The 18,041-nt window shown below is 46.2% G+C and overlaps 1 protein-coding gene across 1 annotated transcript in view; it reads left to right on the forward strand.

Annotated features, from left to right (window-relative positions):
• Positions 1–2,508: 2,508 nt before the first annotated feature.
• PARP1 (poly(ADP-ribose) polymerase 1) overlaps positions 2,509–18,041 on the forward strand; it is a 47,324-nt gene continuing 31,791 nt past the window's right edge. Inside the window, exons 1-2 of the mRNA XM_003949705.5 lie at positions 2,509–3,125; positions 8,552–8,717. Coding sequence (XP_003949754.2) covers positions 3,006–3,125; positions 8,552–8,717 — 286 coding nt within the window. The 5' untranslated portion in view covers positions 2,509–3,005. The remainder of the gene's footprint in view (positions 3,126–8,551; positions 8,718–18,041) is intronic.

Raw genomic sequence — 18,041 nt, forward strand, 5'->3', positions numbered from 1 at the left:
TATAAGCCATCCAAACTGAAATATTGAGAAGGCAGTAGGTGATAGTTGGCTTTCCTTAGGTTCTAGGGCAGGAATTCTTAACCTTTTGTGTGTGTGCCTAGGACCCCTTTGGTGGTCCATGAAGCCCTTTCCAGAATAAATATTGTGGAGGAACCTACCTTAATGCAATAGTAGCTTCTAGGTACATTATCAGGCAAACTATCCCACAAGTTACAAAACAGAAAGCCTCACAGACCAAATTATGATGCTTGAATTGCAGGGTTTATTGAATCAGTTTAAAACCACTTACAGCAAGAACTCGATGGAGTGCATAACATACACAGGATAGGGTACAGGCGAGGCAGATGGACCACACCACCAGAACCTAGAATTAGGAAATCCTCCCCTCCCCTCCCCTCCCACCCCCTCCCCCCTCCCCCTCCCCTCCCCTCCCACCCCCTCCCCCCCTTCCCCCTCCCCTCCCCTCCCATCCTCCCCTCCCCTCCCATCCTCCCCTCCCCTCCCCTTTTCTCTTCTTTTCTTTTTTTGAGACAGTCTCACTATGTTGCCCAGGCTGGAGTGCAATGGCGTGATCTCAGCTCACTGCAACTTCCGCCTCCTGGGTTCAAGCGATTCTCATGCCTCAGCCTCCCGAGTAGCTGGGATTACAGGCACGCACCACAATGCCCAGCTAATTTTTGTATTCTTAGTAGAGACGGGGTTTCACCATGTTGACCAGGCTGGTTTTGAACTCCTGACCTTAGGTGATCCACCCACCTCAGCCTCCCAAAGCGCTGGGATTACAGGCATGAGCCACTGCACCTGGCTAATATTGATATGTTTTCCCTCTCTCTGCCGCATCAGCCTGTCCCACTGACAGAGTTGAGGATGCTCAAGGCGGCTCAACAGAGGGTACCTGGAGCAACTCACACTGCACTATCAGAGAGACACAAGTGCAAGCACACTCAGCCACAGCTGCAGCTCACCAATCAGCCTGCTGAACAGACCTGAACTTTACCTGCATTTTTGGGGCAGAGCATATGGGTGCCAGAATGGGACCATAATCTTATCACCAATGAGTGGCCATTTAGGGATGATATAGTTGTCAACCCAGAGATGGCATGATCATGCCTTTTGACTTGGTCATTCTCTAAGTAAAACTTTTATTTGTTCCATCATATTTTCCACTTATTCTGTTTACCTTCAAAATATCTTTTTTTTTTTTTTTTTTGAGACAGGGTCACACTGTCACCCAGGCTGGAGTCCAGTGGCACTATCATGGCTCACCACAGCCTCAACCTTCAGGGCTCAGGTGATCCTCCCACCTCAGCCTCCCAAGTAGATGGGACTACAGGCACCTGCCACCACCCCCAGCTAATTTTTGTAGAGACAAGGTTTTGCCATGTTGTCCAGGCTGGTCTTGAACTCCTGGGCTCAAGGGATCCGCCCACCTCAGCCTCCCAAAGTGCTAGGATTATAGGCATGAGCCACTGTGCCCAGCCTACCTTCAACGTATCTAACTGGTTACTAACTTTTAGGATTCGGCCTATGTCTCACAACCTTCTTGCTTACTCAACATCCTTGTCTCTTAAGCCGCTAGCTTCTTCTCTATGGTTAACACTTTTTATGAGTTTTATTCATCTGCTTATTTTTCTTATCCTCTATACCAGAATTGAATATTTTCAAATACAGCACACTCATGTTACAATCTTTGAAATGAAAAAAAAAAATGCATAGGATTAGAAAAGAAACCAATTTTAATAAACTATATTTTAAAGTATAGTTCTATATTAAACAACAAGATCTAGGCCAGGTGCAGTGGCTCATGCCTGTAATCCCAGCACTTTGGGAGGTCGAGGTGGGAGGATTGCTTGAGGCCAGGGGTTCAAGACCAGCCTGGGCAACATGGAGAGATTCCCCATCTCTTTCTTTACACACACACACAAAAAATATCTGATAGCAACAGGTCCAGTCATTACCACAATTTCGAGTAGTGATGAGCTTAATAATATTTCGAGTTATCACCAACAACTGTAAAGTAACATGAAAACCTCTGTGATGACTATTGCCCACAAAGTCACAGGTACTGCTAATACTCCTGGGATTTGTAGTCAAATTCATAATAAAGGAAATGCTAGGTTTCAGTTGGTATTTTGTCCCGACGGTCTGTGGACGGCAGGTTAGAACGCCCGTCCAAGCCAGGGGGGTGGACCTAGCACTGCAGGGTCCACCTCGGGCCAATCAACTATATTCCCGAGGCGGGGGCCTGCGCTTCCCGGACCCAGCTGCCCTCAGGGGAGAGAGGACACACTTAAGAGTTTGGGGCCGGCGTGGTAGCTCATGCCCCTGATCCCAGCACTTCGGGAGGCTGAGGCGTGAAGATCACTTGTAGCAGGAGTTTGAGACCAGTCTAGCCAACTTGGCGAGACCCTGTCCCTAAAAAAAAATTTTTTTTTAATTAGCCAGTTGTGGTGAGCGCCTGTAGTCCCAGCTACTCGGGAGGCTGAGGTGGGAGGATCGCTGGGCTCAGGAGTTCCAGACTGCAGTGATCCATGATGGCGGCACTGCACTCCAGCGCAGTGAGACTCAGTCTCAAAAATAAAAGGGGGAGGGGTTGGGGGTAAAATTAGTTGTGAAAACAAGTAAGACTTCCTGGGACAGAACAATCAAAGGGGTGGCGCCGAGTCCTCCAAAGAGCTACTAGCTCAGCCCAAGCCCCGCCTCGGCCCCCAGGGCAGCGGCCTGCAGAACTCCACCCGCAGGCGCCCGGGAAACTCCGCCCCCCGGCCGGCAGGGGGCGCGCGCGCCGCCGGCCCCGCCCCGTGGACGTGGGCTCCGTGGGCGTTCCCGCGGCCAGGCATCAGCAATCTATCGGGGAACGGCGGTGGCTGGTGCGGCGTGTTCGGTGGCGGCTCTGGCCGCTCAGGCGCCTGCGGCTGGGTGAGCGCACGCGGGGCGGCGAGGCGGCAGCGTGTTTCTAGGTCGTGGCGTCGGGCTCCCGGAGCTTTGGCGGCAGCTAGGGGAGGATGGCGGAGTCTTCGGATAAGCTCTATCGAGTCGAGTACGCCAAGAGCGGGCGCGCCTCTTGCAAGAAATGCAGCGAGAGCATCCCCAAGGACTCGCTCCGGATGGCCATCATGGTGCAGGTGCGGGCCGCTGTGCGGGCGGCGGGGCGGGGACGCGGCGCCCCGGGTTAACTGTGTCCGGGAAGGCTGGGGGAGGGCGGGCCCAGGGAGCGAGCGGGCCCGGGCCCTCGGAGCGGCACTTGGGGCCTATGGGGCCGCGGCCGCCCCTCCTCCCGAGCGGCCTGGCCGACCCTTCCGGAAGGTTTTGCTGATGTTGCAGGAAAAGCCCGGGAAATAAAGTCTGCAGCTGGTGTTGCCTTTCGCTTTGTGAAAACGAGGAGCCTCTTCTCTTCTCCTTTCTGGGTGGTGGTGTTTTATTACTGCCGTTCGCCTCAGGGGTTGGGGGGGAATTGTACGTGGTCTCTTTAAGCTAATCTGATTTTGACCTATCTTGTTCTGGAGGGTTTTTGTTCTACATGGATGGTGGCGACTGACATGTGGGGTTTTTTTTTTTTTGTTAAACCTATTTTTGGCAGTCATTTCAACACGTCATTTAAACGCTCACCCTCATTTTTTATTTTAATTAGGCAGAACTATGCAGAAAGGTGTCATTTCTGTACAGTACATTCACTTTGAGCCTAATTTGTGCTTTAAAGTAACATTTTCCCCAAATTTTCCAGATTCACAGACGCGTTCTCTTGGTGCATTTGCAGCTGTCTGGTTTGAGTAAGAGTGGCTCCAGGGGGGTTTCTCATGTGGGCTTTTTGATAGATTGAATCCCCTTCTGAGGTTTCCTGAGCCTTCTGTGAGGTGGTGGGCTTGAAGGCCCCTGTCATTTCCCAGGGGCTCCTGCCTCCAGCTTCCAGTTTGCCGATGTCTACCTTTGTATTAATAATTCTGGTTCTCACCTGCCCTGTTCCTCCTCGCTTCCAAAATATTACCCAAGCTTAGTGCTCATGGTCAAGGTAGCTTGATTTTCCTCCCTTCCATGAGCTGTAATGTGTTTTAGGAATGACCAGATATCCCTCAGTGGATTTTCAGTACTTAGTACAAGGGAGGGCGACATTTACCGAGTGGATACCCAAGTGCCAGGTGTACTTCCGTTATCTTATTTCACAATATGCCTGTCATCTTGGTGTCCTCGGGGCATACCTAAGTCAGTACGTGGCACACAGTGCTTATTTGGTAGGCATTTTTTAAGTTCTAAGCACTCTGTTAGGTTTTAAGGACACAGAATCCACCTTTGGGAATTTCCAGTTTGGTTAAACGGGAATTGACAGGTAAACAAACATTACCGTAAGAGGGGATGGATGCCACCTGATGGAGCTGTGCTCTAGGCATTGTGTGCCTAGGAGTCCGCGATGACCCAGCTAAGGGTGGAAGCTTGATTAGGAGTCGTTAATTCACAGAAGTGGAGCAGAAAGATGAGGATAGGGAAGTAGACAGGGCCTACAATTTGAAGAGCCTTGTTGCCCACTAAGGAACCTAGAACTTACTTTGAATATACAAGGCAGCCTGTTATGAAGTTCTCACTCCTGGTGGAGGAGCTCTTAACCCAGGGTCTGTGGGATGGTAGGTAGAAGGCAAGAGGTCCATGAGTTTAGATAAGAAAAAATTGATATCTCCATCTCCACTAACCTCTAGATAAAATTATTTCCTCTAATCATAAATGTAAGCAGCAAAGCAAAGGCATATTAGCAGTCCCTATTTTTTTTTCACCAGTGATAATTACAGATATTTTCATATCACTTTACAGTTGGAAGTTTTTCAAAATATAATTTACTCTCATTGCTACAAAAATCACAGTTATTAGAGGCTGTACTAGATCTTGTTATTTAATGCTTAAAAGCTCACGGGTTACTGTACCCAAATTACCTTTCAAATGTTTTGATAATTATCTCAGTGTTTCCTTTTCGAGCCTTTTTGTTTGTTTTGTTTTTTGAGATGGGGTCTCACTATGTTGCCCAGGCTGGTCTCAAACTCCTGAGCTCAAGCGATCCATGCACCTCGGCCCCACAAAGTGCTAGGGTTACAGGCATGAGCCACCGTGACTGGCTATTTGCGAGCCTTTTTATTACGCATTTTTAAATGTTATTCTGAGAAAGGGACATCCAGGCGCCTTAACAGGTGGGCAGAGTACCGTGTTCTGGTGGAAAGACAAACAAAACCCAAGTCCAGACTGTGTTGAGGCTAGAACAACACCGCTGTGGAGGAAGTTAGAGGAGGCTTAACTGTGGGGGAGGCCAGATGGAGGAAACTGAACCTGATCAAGTTTAACATTCTGGGGCCGGGCTTGGTGGCGCATGCTTGTAATCTCAGCACTTTGGGAGGCTGGGGTGGGCAGATCACTTAAGCTCAGCAGTTTGAGACCAGCCTGGCCAACATGGTGAAACCTGTCTCTACCAAAAAATGCAATGATTAGCGGGTCGTGGTGGTGCATGCCTGTTAAGTCCCAGCTACTCCGGAGGCTGAAGCTGGAAGATTGCTTGAGCCTGGGAGGTGGAGGTTGCAGTGAGCTGAGATAGTGCCACTGCACTCCAGCCTGGGCGACAGACCCAGACCCAGACCCTGTCTGAAAAAAAAAATAGTAATAACAACATTCTGGGCTTTCCTTTGGTATACTTGATAGTGAAAGAAACTCTTTATTATTAAAAGTAACTGTGATTTTTATGTAATGGTGATTAAGGGTGGATTCAGAGTTTTAATTCAGAATTTAAAGTTGGTCTGGTAGGCTGAGCTGGTGAAGGCCAAAAAGAAAGAAGCCTTTTCACTTGCTTGAATTTAAATACCTTCTTTTACATTTACATGGGAGTATTGTTCTCTGAGTATCTGATACCTGATACTTTAGCCCTCATGCCTGGGGCATCTTGGGAGGGATGAGCTGGGCCCTCCAGCATTTTGGTGGGAGGAGGATGGCGGTAGACCTTTGAGTTGCTCTGTCCTGGGAGGGTTTGAGCACCTGGAGGCATGCAGTGAGGTCAGTTCATTCTCTCTGTGGCGTAGGTGGACAGGTAGCATGGCCTGTTCTGCACAGAAGGGAACCCAGTTCACCAGCTGCTGGTTGGGTGAGGACCCTGGTATGTTAGGTGCTCAGTTTTTGCTTGGGTGCACAGCCAAAGATTCTGCGCCTTGCCTCAGCTGGGCAGCTAACAAATGGAGTCGATAGTCTTGTGACCTTGGTTTGGTGCCTTTCTGCCACATCATTCTCAGTCCTGAGTTTAGGGCAAAGCATTGCTTTGGTCAGGGGTGCTTCTGCTGAGGCTCTTGTCCTCTAAGCTTGTGCTGTGATTGCACCATTGGGCAGCACCTCCAGGGTGTCCAGCACTGTGCCGGTGGTTGGGGGAGACAGCACCCAGACCAAAGGGCAGCAGGTCTGGGGCCCCTGGCAGAGCCAGGAAGAAGTGCCACAGCCATTACCTGTGCTCTTTATACAAGGGTAACTGGAACATTGCACAGGAAGGGTAGACAAGGGGTAGACAAGCAGGCAGAGCCAGGTCGAGGCCATTGCAAATATTCCATGATAGCCAGATGCTTAGGGATCTGTATCAGCAGCCTAATTGAGATCTGGTGGAACGTTTGAGAGTTGGAACATGAGTATGCTCTCAGAAATGCCATTTGTTGTCTCTTCTACAGCAGGAATTTCCCCATCCTTCCTTTTTTGTTCCATCTGACTTGGAGCCCTAAGCAAACACTGCGTGCCCTCTGTGACAGATGTTGCTAGAGAATAGCAAGATAGGCCCTTATGAAATAATCACCAAATGCACAGTTCTTAGTGAGGGGAGCTGTGGAAGGAGCATTGGAAGATCTGAGGGAGTGCTCTGAACAGGGCTTGAGAGCATTCCAGACCCAGGGGAAAGCTGATGTTGAGGAGTCCTTGTGCTGCCATAGTCTTAGCTGTGCATTTTAATACATCACATCCAGAAAGAGGCCACTCACAGTGGAGAGAGATAGTGGGGCACCTTATCATTGCTTTTCCAGAGTATTTTCCCTGTCCCCACAACTCCATCCTAAAAATTCAGCACATTTACTTTTAATGCTGTTTTAATAGTCTTATTGCATCTGTGTGACATTTAGCTTTATGTTCTATAAAAGCAGATGTTTGGGACTTCCCTTACTTTAGTCAGATCACAGTTGGTGTATTTTTAAGTAGCTCTTCCTGCCGGGCAGTGGAGTGTGGTGGGAGGAATCATGGTGTCAAATCATTCATTTGCTGCCTCTGTGACTCCCAACCCCCCAGGCAAGGATTTCCAGCCCCACTGTCTCCATCTGTGAATGAAAGGGCTGGTTCCCACCCAGAGGCAGATTGTGGGATTACACAGGATGGCTTATGAAAGGAGCAGGGACCCACACTACATACTGTGTCTTCCCCTTCTTCCCAATCGCTGTCACCATCCACTCTGTAAAGCCAGGACTGGGTGCAGTGGTTCATGCCTGTAATCCCAGCACTTCGGGAAGCCGAGGCGGGCGGGTCACGAGGTCAGAAGTTTGAGACCAGCCTGGCCAACATGGTGAAGCCCCATTGCTACTAACAATACAAAAATTAGCCAGGCACGGGTGGCACGTGCCCGTAGTCCCAGCTACTCAGGAGGCCGAGGCGGGAGAATCGCTTGAACCCGGGAGACAGAGGTTGCAGTGAGCTGAGATCGCACCACTGCACTCAGTGCAAGACTCGGTCTCAAAAACAAAGCCAGACAGTGCTCGAGGCCTGGGAGCAGAACCTGACCCTGTCACAATGAAAGGCCTAGTGGGAAGCAAACCACCTGGAGAGGGGAACTGTGTTCCCTGTGGCCAGATTTCTCAGGTCCTACGCCTGGGAAACTGCGCCCCAGAAGGCCAGTGAGCAGCTGACTCCAGCTCCAGGCATGCTGCCCCGAACCATCCGCTGTCACAGTTGCCTCAAAGACCTCCATTCATTCCACTCCCATCTGTGTGGCTGCTGCAAGCTTGACACTTTTTTCTGACACACTTTCTCTGCTTTGCTCATTATCTGGGTCTTGTTCCTTGTTATTCTTAACTGCAGAGGCACTTAAAGAGCCCTTTTCTGGGGCACACAGGCCCTTTGAGTCCAGGCAAGCCTGGAGCAGTTGTCTGGCCGTTCCCAGCAGATGCTGCAGGATTGTGACTCTGCACAAGTGTCTTCTGTGCGTTTCACTAGGCCATGAGGCAGCTCACCACTAAATGTAGCAGTGTGTGGTCAAAAGGGACGTGGGGCAGAGCTCAGTGGTGAAAGGCCACCTTTCTCGTGGCTGTGTTTGGTGTCCTAAGAGAATGAGCTCAAGAACAGTGGGCTACAGTCTTCTGACCCTTGGGGAAGATCGTGAGAAGGATGCTGCAGCTCTTCATGTGAGGGCGGAGGCTGTCCTCCTTTCACAGATAGGAGAACAAAGGTTTCATGTGCTATCCCACTGCTGGGGCTGGGACTGGGGTCGAGGTCGAGGTCAAGGTCTAGTGGGTCTAAGCCAAAAGTTAACTGCTTACTTACTTCCCTCTGTTTCTCTTCCTTCTAGTCGCCCATGTTTGATGGAAAAGTCCCACACTGGTACCACTTCTCCTGCTTCTGGAAGGTGGGCCACTCCATCCGGCACCCTGACGTTGAGGTGGATGGGTTCTCTGAGCTTCGGTGGGATGACCAGCAGAAAGTCAAGAAGACAGCGGAAGCTGGAGGAGTGACAGGTGTGTACATACTGGGGCAGCATGGGCATTCAGCCCCCACCCTGAAGCTCCCAGGAGGGCCTCGTCTCAGAGAGCAAAGCAAACCTCCCCCAGCTTGCCCTCTCCCACATGTGCAGATCAAGCGTATGGTGCCCATGTTATTTCAGCAACACCTCCTGGACTCAGCATCATCTGTTGCATGATATTTGGTATTTTGTTTTTCCAGATGCTTGGAATGTAGCCTTTAAAGTTGTTTTGTTTTTAATAGACTTTATTTTTGTTCATGGCAAAAGTAAGCCAAGAACAAAGAGTTTCCAGTACCCCCTCCCCGTCCCACCACACAGGCTCTTCCTTGTCAACACCTCCCACCAGAGTAGTACATTTGTTATAATTGAGGAACCTACACTGACACATCATTATTGCCCAAAGTCCAGAAACTCCTGATGCTCTACATTCTATAGGTTTGGACAAATGTATGATGACATGCATCTGCCATTATAGTATCATACAGAGTAGTTTCAGACCTGCACCCTTCTGCAGCCCCCTTAAGATTAAGGAAGAATAGCTCATCTCTGAGAGGGGAATGAGGTAGGAGGTGGGGCTCAGACACCAAACCAAACCGAGGACTAACTAAAGCAGGGACAGGGACGAAGCAGCTTTCCATAAAACACCCACCAGTGTGCCATATCAGTTTACCATTGCCATGGCAATACCCGGAAGTTACCACCCCTTTCTGTGACAACAATCTGATGACCTAAAAGTTACCACCCCGTTTCTTAACATGTCTGCATAGTCTGCCCCTTAATTTGCATATAATTAAAAGTGGGTGTAAATATGACTTCAGAACTGCCTTTGAGCTGCTGCTCTCAGCACAGTGCCTGTGGGGTAGCCCTGCTCTGCAGGAGCAGTCACAGAGCCATAACACTGCTGCCTCAATAAAGCTGCTTTCTTCTACCACCAGCTCGCTCTTAAATGCTTTCCAGAGCGAAGCCAAGGACCCGCCCAGGCCAATCCCCAATTTAGGGCTGGCCTGCCCTGCATCAGTTTCACTGCTCTAAAAATCCCCTGTTTATCCCTCCTAATTCCTGACAACCACTGCTCTTTTTACTGTCTCCACAGTTTTCTCCTTTTATGTCTTCTCCCATGTCTTAGTACAGGTCACGTCAGGTGACATAGCAGAGCAGAAAGCAAAGCTATTAAAAGCTTTATTAGGAGATGTAATCCTAGGGCAGCAAGAGAGAGGGAGGAAGGGGAGGCAGGAGGGCAAGCACAGTGCCATACGTTGTCAAGCTGGCCATGGCTTCATGAGAAACAGCCAATGGCTTGGTCATGCAGGATGCCCTCACGCAAGTCTTTTGCCACTAAGCTTCAGAAAAGTCCCTCGGAGCAGGAGAAAGGGAGCAGCATTATCCGTTGGTTCTTTCTGCCTCTTGTTTCTCATTGGTTTTAGCTCGCCGGAGGTGCTGTGGTTCTCTGCACTTCCAGACTGTGTTCCTGGCCTCTGCACAGTCACGCCCTGCAGCCGGAGCTGCCTCTAGATCTGGAAGTGGCGGGAGGACTCTCAGTCCCTGGTTTTGAAAGAGTTGGCCTGTTGGTGACAGTGCTGTGTTTGTTACTGTGGTGGTCACTACAGGGTGGGTATGCCAGGGTGTGGCCCTTACCCTGAGGCAGTGACAGTGCTAGGGAACAAGGCTGTGGCACCAGCAGCCACTGTCAGGTAGCCCACCCTGGGGATACAGATGAACTACATCCAGTACGTGTAATTTTATGGTTCCTTATTTCTTTTAACATCTAAATGTTTACTCTATTTGAAAGTTATCCCGGTGTGTGCTGATGTGTGGTGTGAGGCGTGACTCCAGTTTTATTTTTTTCCAGATGATGATCTAGTTTCCCTACTTTGTTTTTTTGTTGTTGTTTTTGTTTTTGTTTTGTTTTCCAGATGGAGTCTCACTCTGTTGCCCAGGCTGGAGTGCTGTGGCATGGTCTTGGCTCACTGCCACCTCCGCCTCCCGGGTTCAGGCGATTCTCCTGCCTCAGCCTCCCGAGTAGCGTGGTGCCTGCCACCATGCCCAGCTAATTTTTTGTACTTTGTTTATTGGCTTATTCATCTCCCCCATTGAGAGGTGTCTTGTATCATGCACAAAATCTCTGTATTTTGGGGTCCTTTTAAAAATTTCTGTTCCATTGTCTGTTTAACCTTTTTTTATATGTAAACTTTTTTCGTTGTTGTTGGAGACGGAGTCTCGCTCTGTCACCCAAGCTGGGGTGCAGTGGTGCGATCTCGGCTCACCGTAAGCTCCGCCTCCCAGGTTCATGACATTCTTCTGTATGTAGACTTTTTTTCTTATAGCAGTTTTAGGTTCACAGCAAAATTGAGTAAAGTACAGAGTTTCCATATACCCGCTAGCCCTACCCACCCCACACATACACAGACTTTTGTCCACAATCAACATCGCCACCAGAGTGGTCCATGGTTATAGCTGATGAGCTACATTGACACATCGTTATCGGAGTGGTCCATGGTTATAACTGATGAGCCACATTGACACATCGTTATCCCTCGAGGTCTGTAGTTTACATGAGGGCTCACTCTTTGCATTGTACATTCTGTCAGTTTTAACAAACATACATTGACATGCATGTACCTTTATGGTAGCCTCCAGAGTCCTTTCACTGCCTAGGAAATCTCTGTGCTTTGCCTAGTCATTCCTCCCTCCCCTCTAACCTCCAGTAACCACTGATCTTTTTGCTTTCTCCATAGTTTTTCCTTTTCCAGAATATAATATAGTTGGAATCATACAGAAGGTAGCCTTTTCAGATTGGCTTCTCTCACTAGCAGTGTGCTCTTAAGATTCCTCCATGTCGAGCCGGGCACGGTGGCTCACATCTGTAATCCCAGCACTTTGGGAGGCCGAGCCCAGCAGATTAAGAGGTCAGGAGTTCGAGACCAGCCTGACCAATATGGTGAAACCCTATCTCTATTAAAAATACTAAAATTAGCCGGGTGTGGTGGTGTGCACCTGTAGTCCCAGCTACTCGGGAGGCCGAGACAGGAGAATTGGTTGTATTGGGAGGTGGAGGTTGCAGTGAGCCGAGATCATGCCACTGCACTCCAGCCTGGCAACAGAGCGAAACTCCCTCTCAAAAAAAAAAAAAAAAAAAAAAAAAGATTCCTCCATGTCTTGTCGTATTGATAGCTCATTTCTTTTTATTACTGAATAATATTCCATTGTCTGGATTACCACAGTTTGTTTATTCATTGACCTGCTGAAGGACATCTTGATTGCTTCCAAGTTTTGGTGATTATGAACAAAGCTGCTAGAAACATCCACCATGTGCAGGTTTTTATGGGGACATAAGTTTTCAACTCCTTTGGGTAATCAAGGAGTACAATTGCTGGATCATGTGGTAAGAGTATATTTAGTTTTGTAAGAAACTGCCAAGCTGTCTTTCAAAAAGCTGAATCATTTTCCATTCCCACCAGCAATAGATGAGAGTTCGTATCATCGTACATCTTTGCCAGCATTTGGTGTTATCATTGTTTTGGATTTTGGCCATTCTAATAGATATATAGTATTTTATTATTGTTTTAATTTGCATTTCCCTAAGACTGTAATTATCTTGAACATCTTCTCATATGTTTATTTACCATCTGTATATCTTTGGTGAAATGTCTTTTGCCTGCCCCTACCCCCACTTTTTTTTTTTTTTTTAAGACTCTCTTGCTCCGTCGCCCAGGCTAGAGTGCAGTGGTGTGATCACAGTTCGCTGCAGCCTTGACCTCTGTCTCCCACCTCAGCCTCTTGAGTGCTGGGACTACAGGTGCGCACCACCGTGCCTGGCTAATTTTTTAAAATTTTTTGTAGAGACAGGGCCCCACCTTGTTGCCCAGACTGGTCTCAAACTCCTGGTTTTGCTCTTTTTAAAATCACATTGTTTGTTTTCTTACTGTTGAGTCCTAAGAGTTCTTGGTATATTTTGGATAACAGCCCTTTGTCATATGTCTTTTGAAAATATTTTTTCTCAGTGTGTGGCTGGTCTTCCGCAGAGCAGAAGTTTTTAATTTTGTGAAGTCTAGTTAATCAGTTACTTCTTTAGTGGATTGGGCTTTTGGTGTTGTTTGTAAAAAGTCATCACCAGACCCAAGGTCATCTAGATTTTCTTCTAGAAGTTTAACAGTTTTGTGTCTTACATTTAGGTCTGTTATCCATTTTGGTTACTTTTTGTGAAGGGTGTAAGGTCTGTGTCTAGATTCCTTTATTTTTTTTATTTTTTTTTTTTTTCGCATGTGGATGTCCAGTTGTTACAGCTCCGTTTGTTGAAAAGACTATCTTTTCTCCATTTTTTGCCTTTACTTTTTTGTCAAAGATCAGTGGACTGTGCTTGTGTGGCTCTGTTTCTGGGCTCCCTGTTCTGTCCCACTGATCTACTTATCCTTTTGCCAGTACCACACTGTGTTGACTGCTGTGGCTTCATAGTAAGTCTTTAGGTTGGGTAGTGTCAGTCCTCCAACCTTGTTACTGTCATGGCAGAAGGCAGAGGAGAAGCCGGCAGTTGACATGGCCGGAGCAGGAGGAAGAGAGTGAAAGGGGAGGTGCTACACATTTTTCAACAACCAGATCTCAGGAGAACTCACAAGTATCGTGACACAGCACCAAGGGAGAAATCTGTCCCCGTGATCCAGTGACCTCCCACCAGGCCCCACCTCCAACATTCGGGATTATAATTTGATAGGAGATTTAGTGGGGACACAGATCCAAACCATATCACTGTCTGCCCTTCTTGCAGCAGCTGGTCCTTGCAGCTGTTGGTATGTCTGACTAGCTGCTTGCTGCAAACAGATTAGTAACGGCTCAGAATTGGGAATTTTAAAAAGTAAATAAATTTGCCAAGAAAGGGTTCAGAGGGTGAGTATGTCAGATTTAACAGAGGACAGCTCTCATTCTGTTGCCTAGGCTGGAATGTACCGGCATGATCTTAGCTCACTGCAGTTTCTAACTCCTGGGCTCAAGCAATCCTCCCACCTCAGCCTCTGGAGAAGCTAGGACTACAGTTGCCCAACTAATTTTTTAACTTTTTTTTTTTTTTTTTTTAAGATAGAGACAGAGTCTCACTGTGTTGCCCAAGGGATCTTGCTTGGCAAGACCCCAGGCTGGTCTCAAACTCTTGGCTTCAAACAATCTCACCTCTGCCTCCCAAAGCACAGGGTTTATAGGCATGAGCAAATACACCTGGCTGACATTTTTGTTGTTCTGTGGCTGTTTTCTCTTTTGTATTCAGGATAGGGGAAGTTGTAGGTTTAGGGGCATAGATATGTTATATCTAGTTATAATTTAAATATACCTAAGTACATAGATAATCTCTGTCACCCAGGCTGGAGTGCAGTGGTGCCATCTCAGCTCACTGCAACCTCTGCCTCCCGGGTTGCTGGGATTACAGGTGTGTGCCACCACACCTGGCTGGGTATTTTTAGTAGAGATGGAGTTTTGCCATATTGGCCAGGCTGACCTAAGTATAATTTTATAATATGAAAAGGCATAATGATTTTACTGAAAATGTGTCTTTTTGTGAAACCATCATAACCGTACAGTTAGGATACTACCTACTAATTGTCCAGGGATTTTTCATCCAGAGAGCCTAACTTACTATTTTTAGATATATGAAAAGTTTAATTCATCCGAAATCCTCTAATTCAGAAATGAGTTATTAACATGTGGGATATCTCCATAGAAAATACTAATTTGCTTGTGAGTGTGCTTGATTTTCTTTCTTTCCTGCAGAATTGAGATCCTACTCTAAGTATCACTTTTCTTACTTGATTTTTTTTTTTTTTTTTGGCAAAATAAGCATAACATAAAATTTACCTCAACCCTTTTCTTTTTAAAAAAAAAAATTTTTTTGAGACAGGGTCTTGCTCTGTTGCCCAGGTTGGAGTACAGTGGCGCAATCATGGCTCACTGCATCCTCTGTCTCCCGGGTTCAGGCGATTCTTCTGCCTCGGCCTCCCAAGTAGCTGGGATTACAGGTGTGCGCCACCACGTCTGGCTAATTTTTGTATTTTTAGTAGAGATGGGGTTTCACTGTGTTGGCCAGGCTGGTCTTGAACTCCTGACCTCAGGTGATCTACCTGCCTCAGCCTCCCAAAGTGCTGGGATTATAGGCGTGAGCCACTGCGCCTGGCCTGTCTTAACCATTTTTAAGTGTAGAGTTCAGTGGCATGAAGTAGATTCACATTGTTAGGCAAACATTACCATCATCCAGCTCCAGAACTTTTCCATCTTCCCAAACTGAAACTCCCAATCCATTAAGCAATAACTGCCTGTTCTCCCTGCCCCTCATGACCGCTGTTGCTTCTGTCTCTGTGAAGTTGACAACTCTAGCACCTCATGTAAGTGGAGTTAGACAGTATTTGTCCTTTTGTGTCTGGCTTACTTCACTCAGCATAGTTCTTCTGGGTTCATCCGTGTTGCAGCATGTGTCTGAATTTCCTTCTTTTTAAAGACATAATAAACATTAATTGCATGAATATACCATATTTCATTTGCCCATTTGTATGTCTGTGGAAATTTAGGTGGTTTCTGCACTTTGTTTTTTGTTTTTTTGAGACAGAGTCTCACTCTGTTGCCCAGGCTGGAGTGCAGTGGTGCAATCTCAGCTCACTGCAACCTCCACCTCCTGGGTTCAGGTAATTCTCCTGCCTCAGCCTCCCGAGTAGCTGGGATTATAGGCATGCACCACCACATCCACCTAAATTTTTTGTATTTTTAGTGGAGACAGGGTTTCACCACATGGGCCAGGCTGGGATTACAGGCGTGAGCCACTGCACACGGCCAGGTTTCTGCATTTTGGCTATTATGAATGGTATTCATAATATTCATAATAATGATAATGAATATTATTAATAATGCTATAATGAACATCGGTATACAGATATATGTTAGAGACCTTGCTTTCACTTCTCTGCTGTATATACCCAGAAGTGAAATCACTGAATCATGGTAATTCCATGTTTAATTTTTTGAGTAGCCTCCATCCTGTTTTCTACAACAGCTCTTCCATTTCCACCAGCAAGACAAGGGGGTTCCAATTTGTCCTCATTCTTATGAACACTTTTTTTTTTTTTAAAATAATAGCCATCCTAATGTGTGTGAAGTAGTATCTCACTGTGGTTTTTGATTTTCATTTCCCTAATGACTAGTGATGTTGACCTGTTAGTACTTTTACAACTTGATATTTACTCTTCTCATGTTAAAAGTTACAGATTCAAGTGCACAGTAGTCATTTAGTGAGGTTTTGCTAAATTTCATCCAGTATTCCAAGTACTTGACATATTAATTTAATCGTGTCGTCTGTCAGTTTTTACAGGTGAGGAAGTTCAGGCACAGAGAAGTTAGGTAACTGACCCAAGATTATACTGGTAGTAAATTCCTGAGCCAGGATTCAAATCCAGTCTGTCTTTTTTTCTTTTTTTTCAAGACAACATCTTGCTCTGTCACCCAGGCTGGAGTGCAGTGGAACGATCGCAGCCTACACTCCAGCCTTGGCCTCCTGGGCTTAAGCAATCCTCCAGTCTGCTGAGCAGCTGGGACTACAAGCGTGAGCTACCGCACCCAGCCCTGTCTTGCTTTGAGACTAGAATTTTAACCTTTTAGTTATATTACACATAGAGCTGCTGCAAACTTCTTGTACATCCCATGCACCTGTACAGTTATTTCTTTAATTCTAAGATGTGCAGTTACTGTTCAAAGAGATGAACAATTTTAAGGCTTTCTGTGTATGTGCCAAATTGCCTTCCAGAAAAGGTTGCTTCAATTGCACATACTATACCAGCAGTATATAATATACCCATTTCTCTACTAACATACTATTCCTAAGTGTTTCCTTTTTTTGGAGTCAGGGTCTCACTCTGTCACCCAAGGCTAGAGTGGAGTTGCACGATCCTAGCTCACTGTAGCCTTGAACTCCTAGACTTAAGCAATCTTCTTACCTTAGCTTCCTAAGTAGCTAGGAGTACAGGCGTGCACCACCATGCTGGGGTTTGGTTGTTTTGTTTGTTTCTTCCTTAAATGGAGGAGGTCTCTATGTTGCCCAGGCTGGTCTTGAACTCCTGGGCTCGAGTGATCCTCCTGCCTCATCCTCGCAAAGTGCTGGGATTACAGGTGTGAGGTGGGATTACCATGCCTGGCCTTGTGTTTTTCTTAAGGAAATGTAAAAGATACTGATTCTTTGTCATAACATTTTACAAATATTTTTCCAAGTTTGACATTTTCTTTTAGTTTTGTCTGTTGTATTTTTTTGCCTCATTAAAGTTTCATCTTTCACTAACGTTTGTGTAGTCATGTCTGTCTTCTCATTTGTGGTGTGTCTTTGGTATTATATCTGGAATATTAAAAATGATTTACATAGTTACATGCACAGATCTTACGTATACAGTTCAGTGAGTTTTGACAAATGCTTATACATATCTAGCATATACCCCGTTGAGTTATAGACATTTCTGTCACCCCGTGAAGTTCCCTTGTAGTTTTTCTAGTCTTTTTTCCCTGACTCAGGTAACCACTGTTCTGATTTCTATCCCCATAGATTAATTTTGCCTGATTTAGAATTTCAGGAAGAAAAGGAATTGTATACCCTCTTACACGCTTTCTTCACTCAGAGCAATGCCTGTGAGATTCTTCCAGGTCATCTTGTGTGTCATTAGTTCTTTTTATTTCTGGGGAGTAGTCCTTTGTTTGGATATATCCATTTGTTTATCCATTTTTCTGTAGGTGACTTTGGGGTTGTTGCCAGTTTGGGGCTATTACAAATACAGCTGCTAGGAATTTGATTGGCATCTCACTGGATCCATGGATCAAATTGCAGATAATTGACATCTTAACAGTCCATGAACATGATGCATCTCTTCATTTATTTAGGTCTTCTTTGATTTCAGCAAAGTCTTACAGCTTTTAGTGTAGAGATCTTGCACATCTTTTGTTAAATTTATCTAAGTGTTTTATGTATCTTAACGCTGTTTAAATACCAGTGTCCTTGCCTTTTCCAGTATGTTTATTGCTAGTATTAGACATTTTTGTATGTTTGTATATTGACAGTGTGCCCTGTGTATTTGCTAAATTCACTTAATTTAGTAGGTTTTAAAATAGATTTCTTAAGATATCTCTTAGGAATATCAAATGGAATCATCTACAAGTAGAGATGGCTTTACTTACTATTTTCCAAACTTACACCTTGTGTTTCTTTTTCTTTCCTTAATGCACTTACTAGAACCTCCAATACCATGTGGAATAGAAGTGATGGGAAGATAGCTTCGTCTTATTCCTAATCTTAGGCAAGAAACATTCAACC

This window comes from Pan troglodytes, chromosome 1 (assembly GCF_028858775.2).
Source record: "Pan troglodytes isolate AG18354 chromosome 1, NHGRI_mPanTro3-v2.0_pri, whole genome shotgun sequence".
NCBI lineage: Eukaryota > Metazoa > Chordata > Mammalia > Primates > Hominidae > Pan > Pan troglodytes.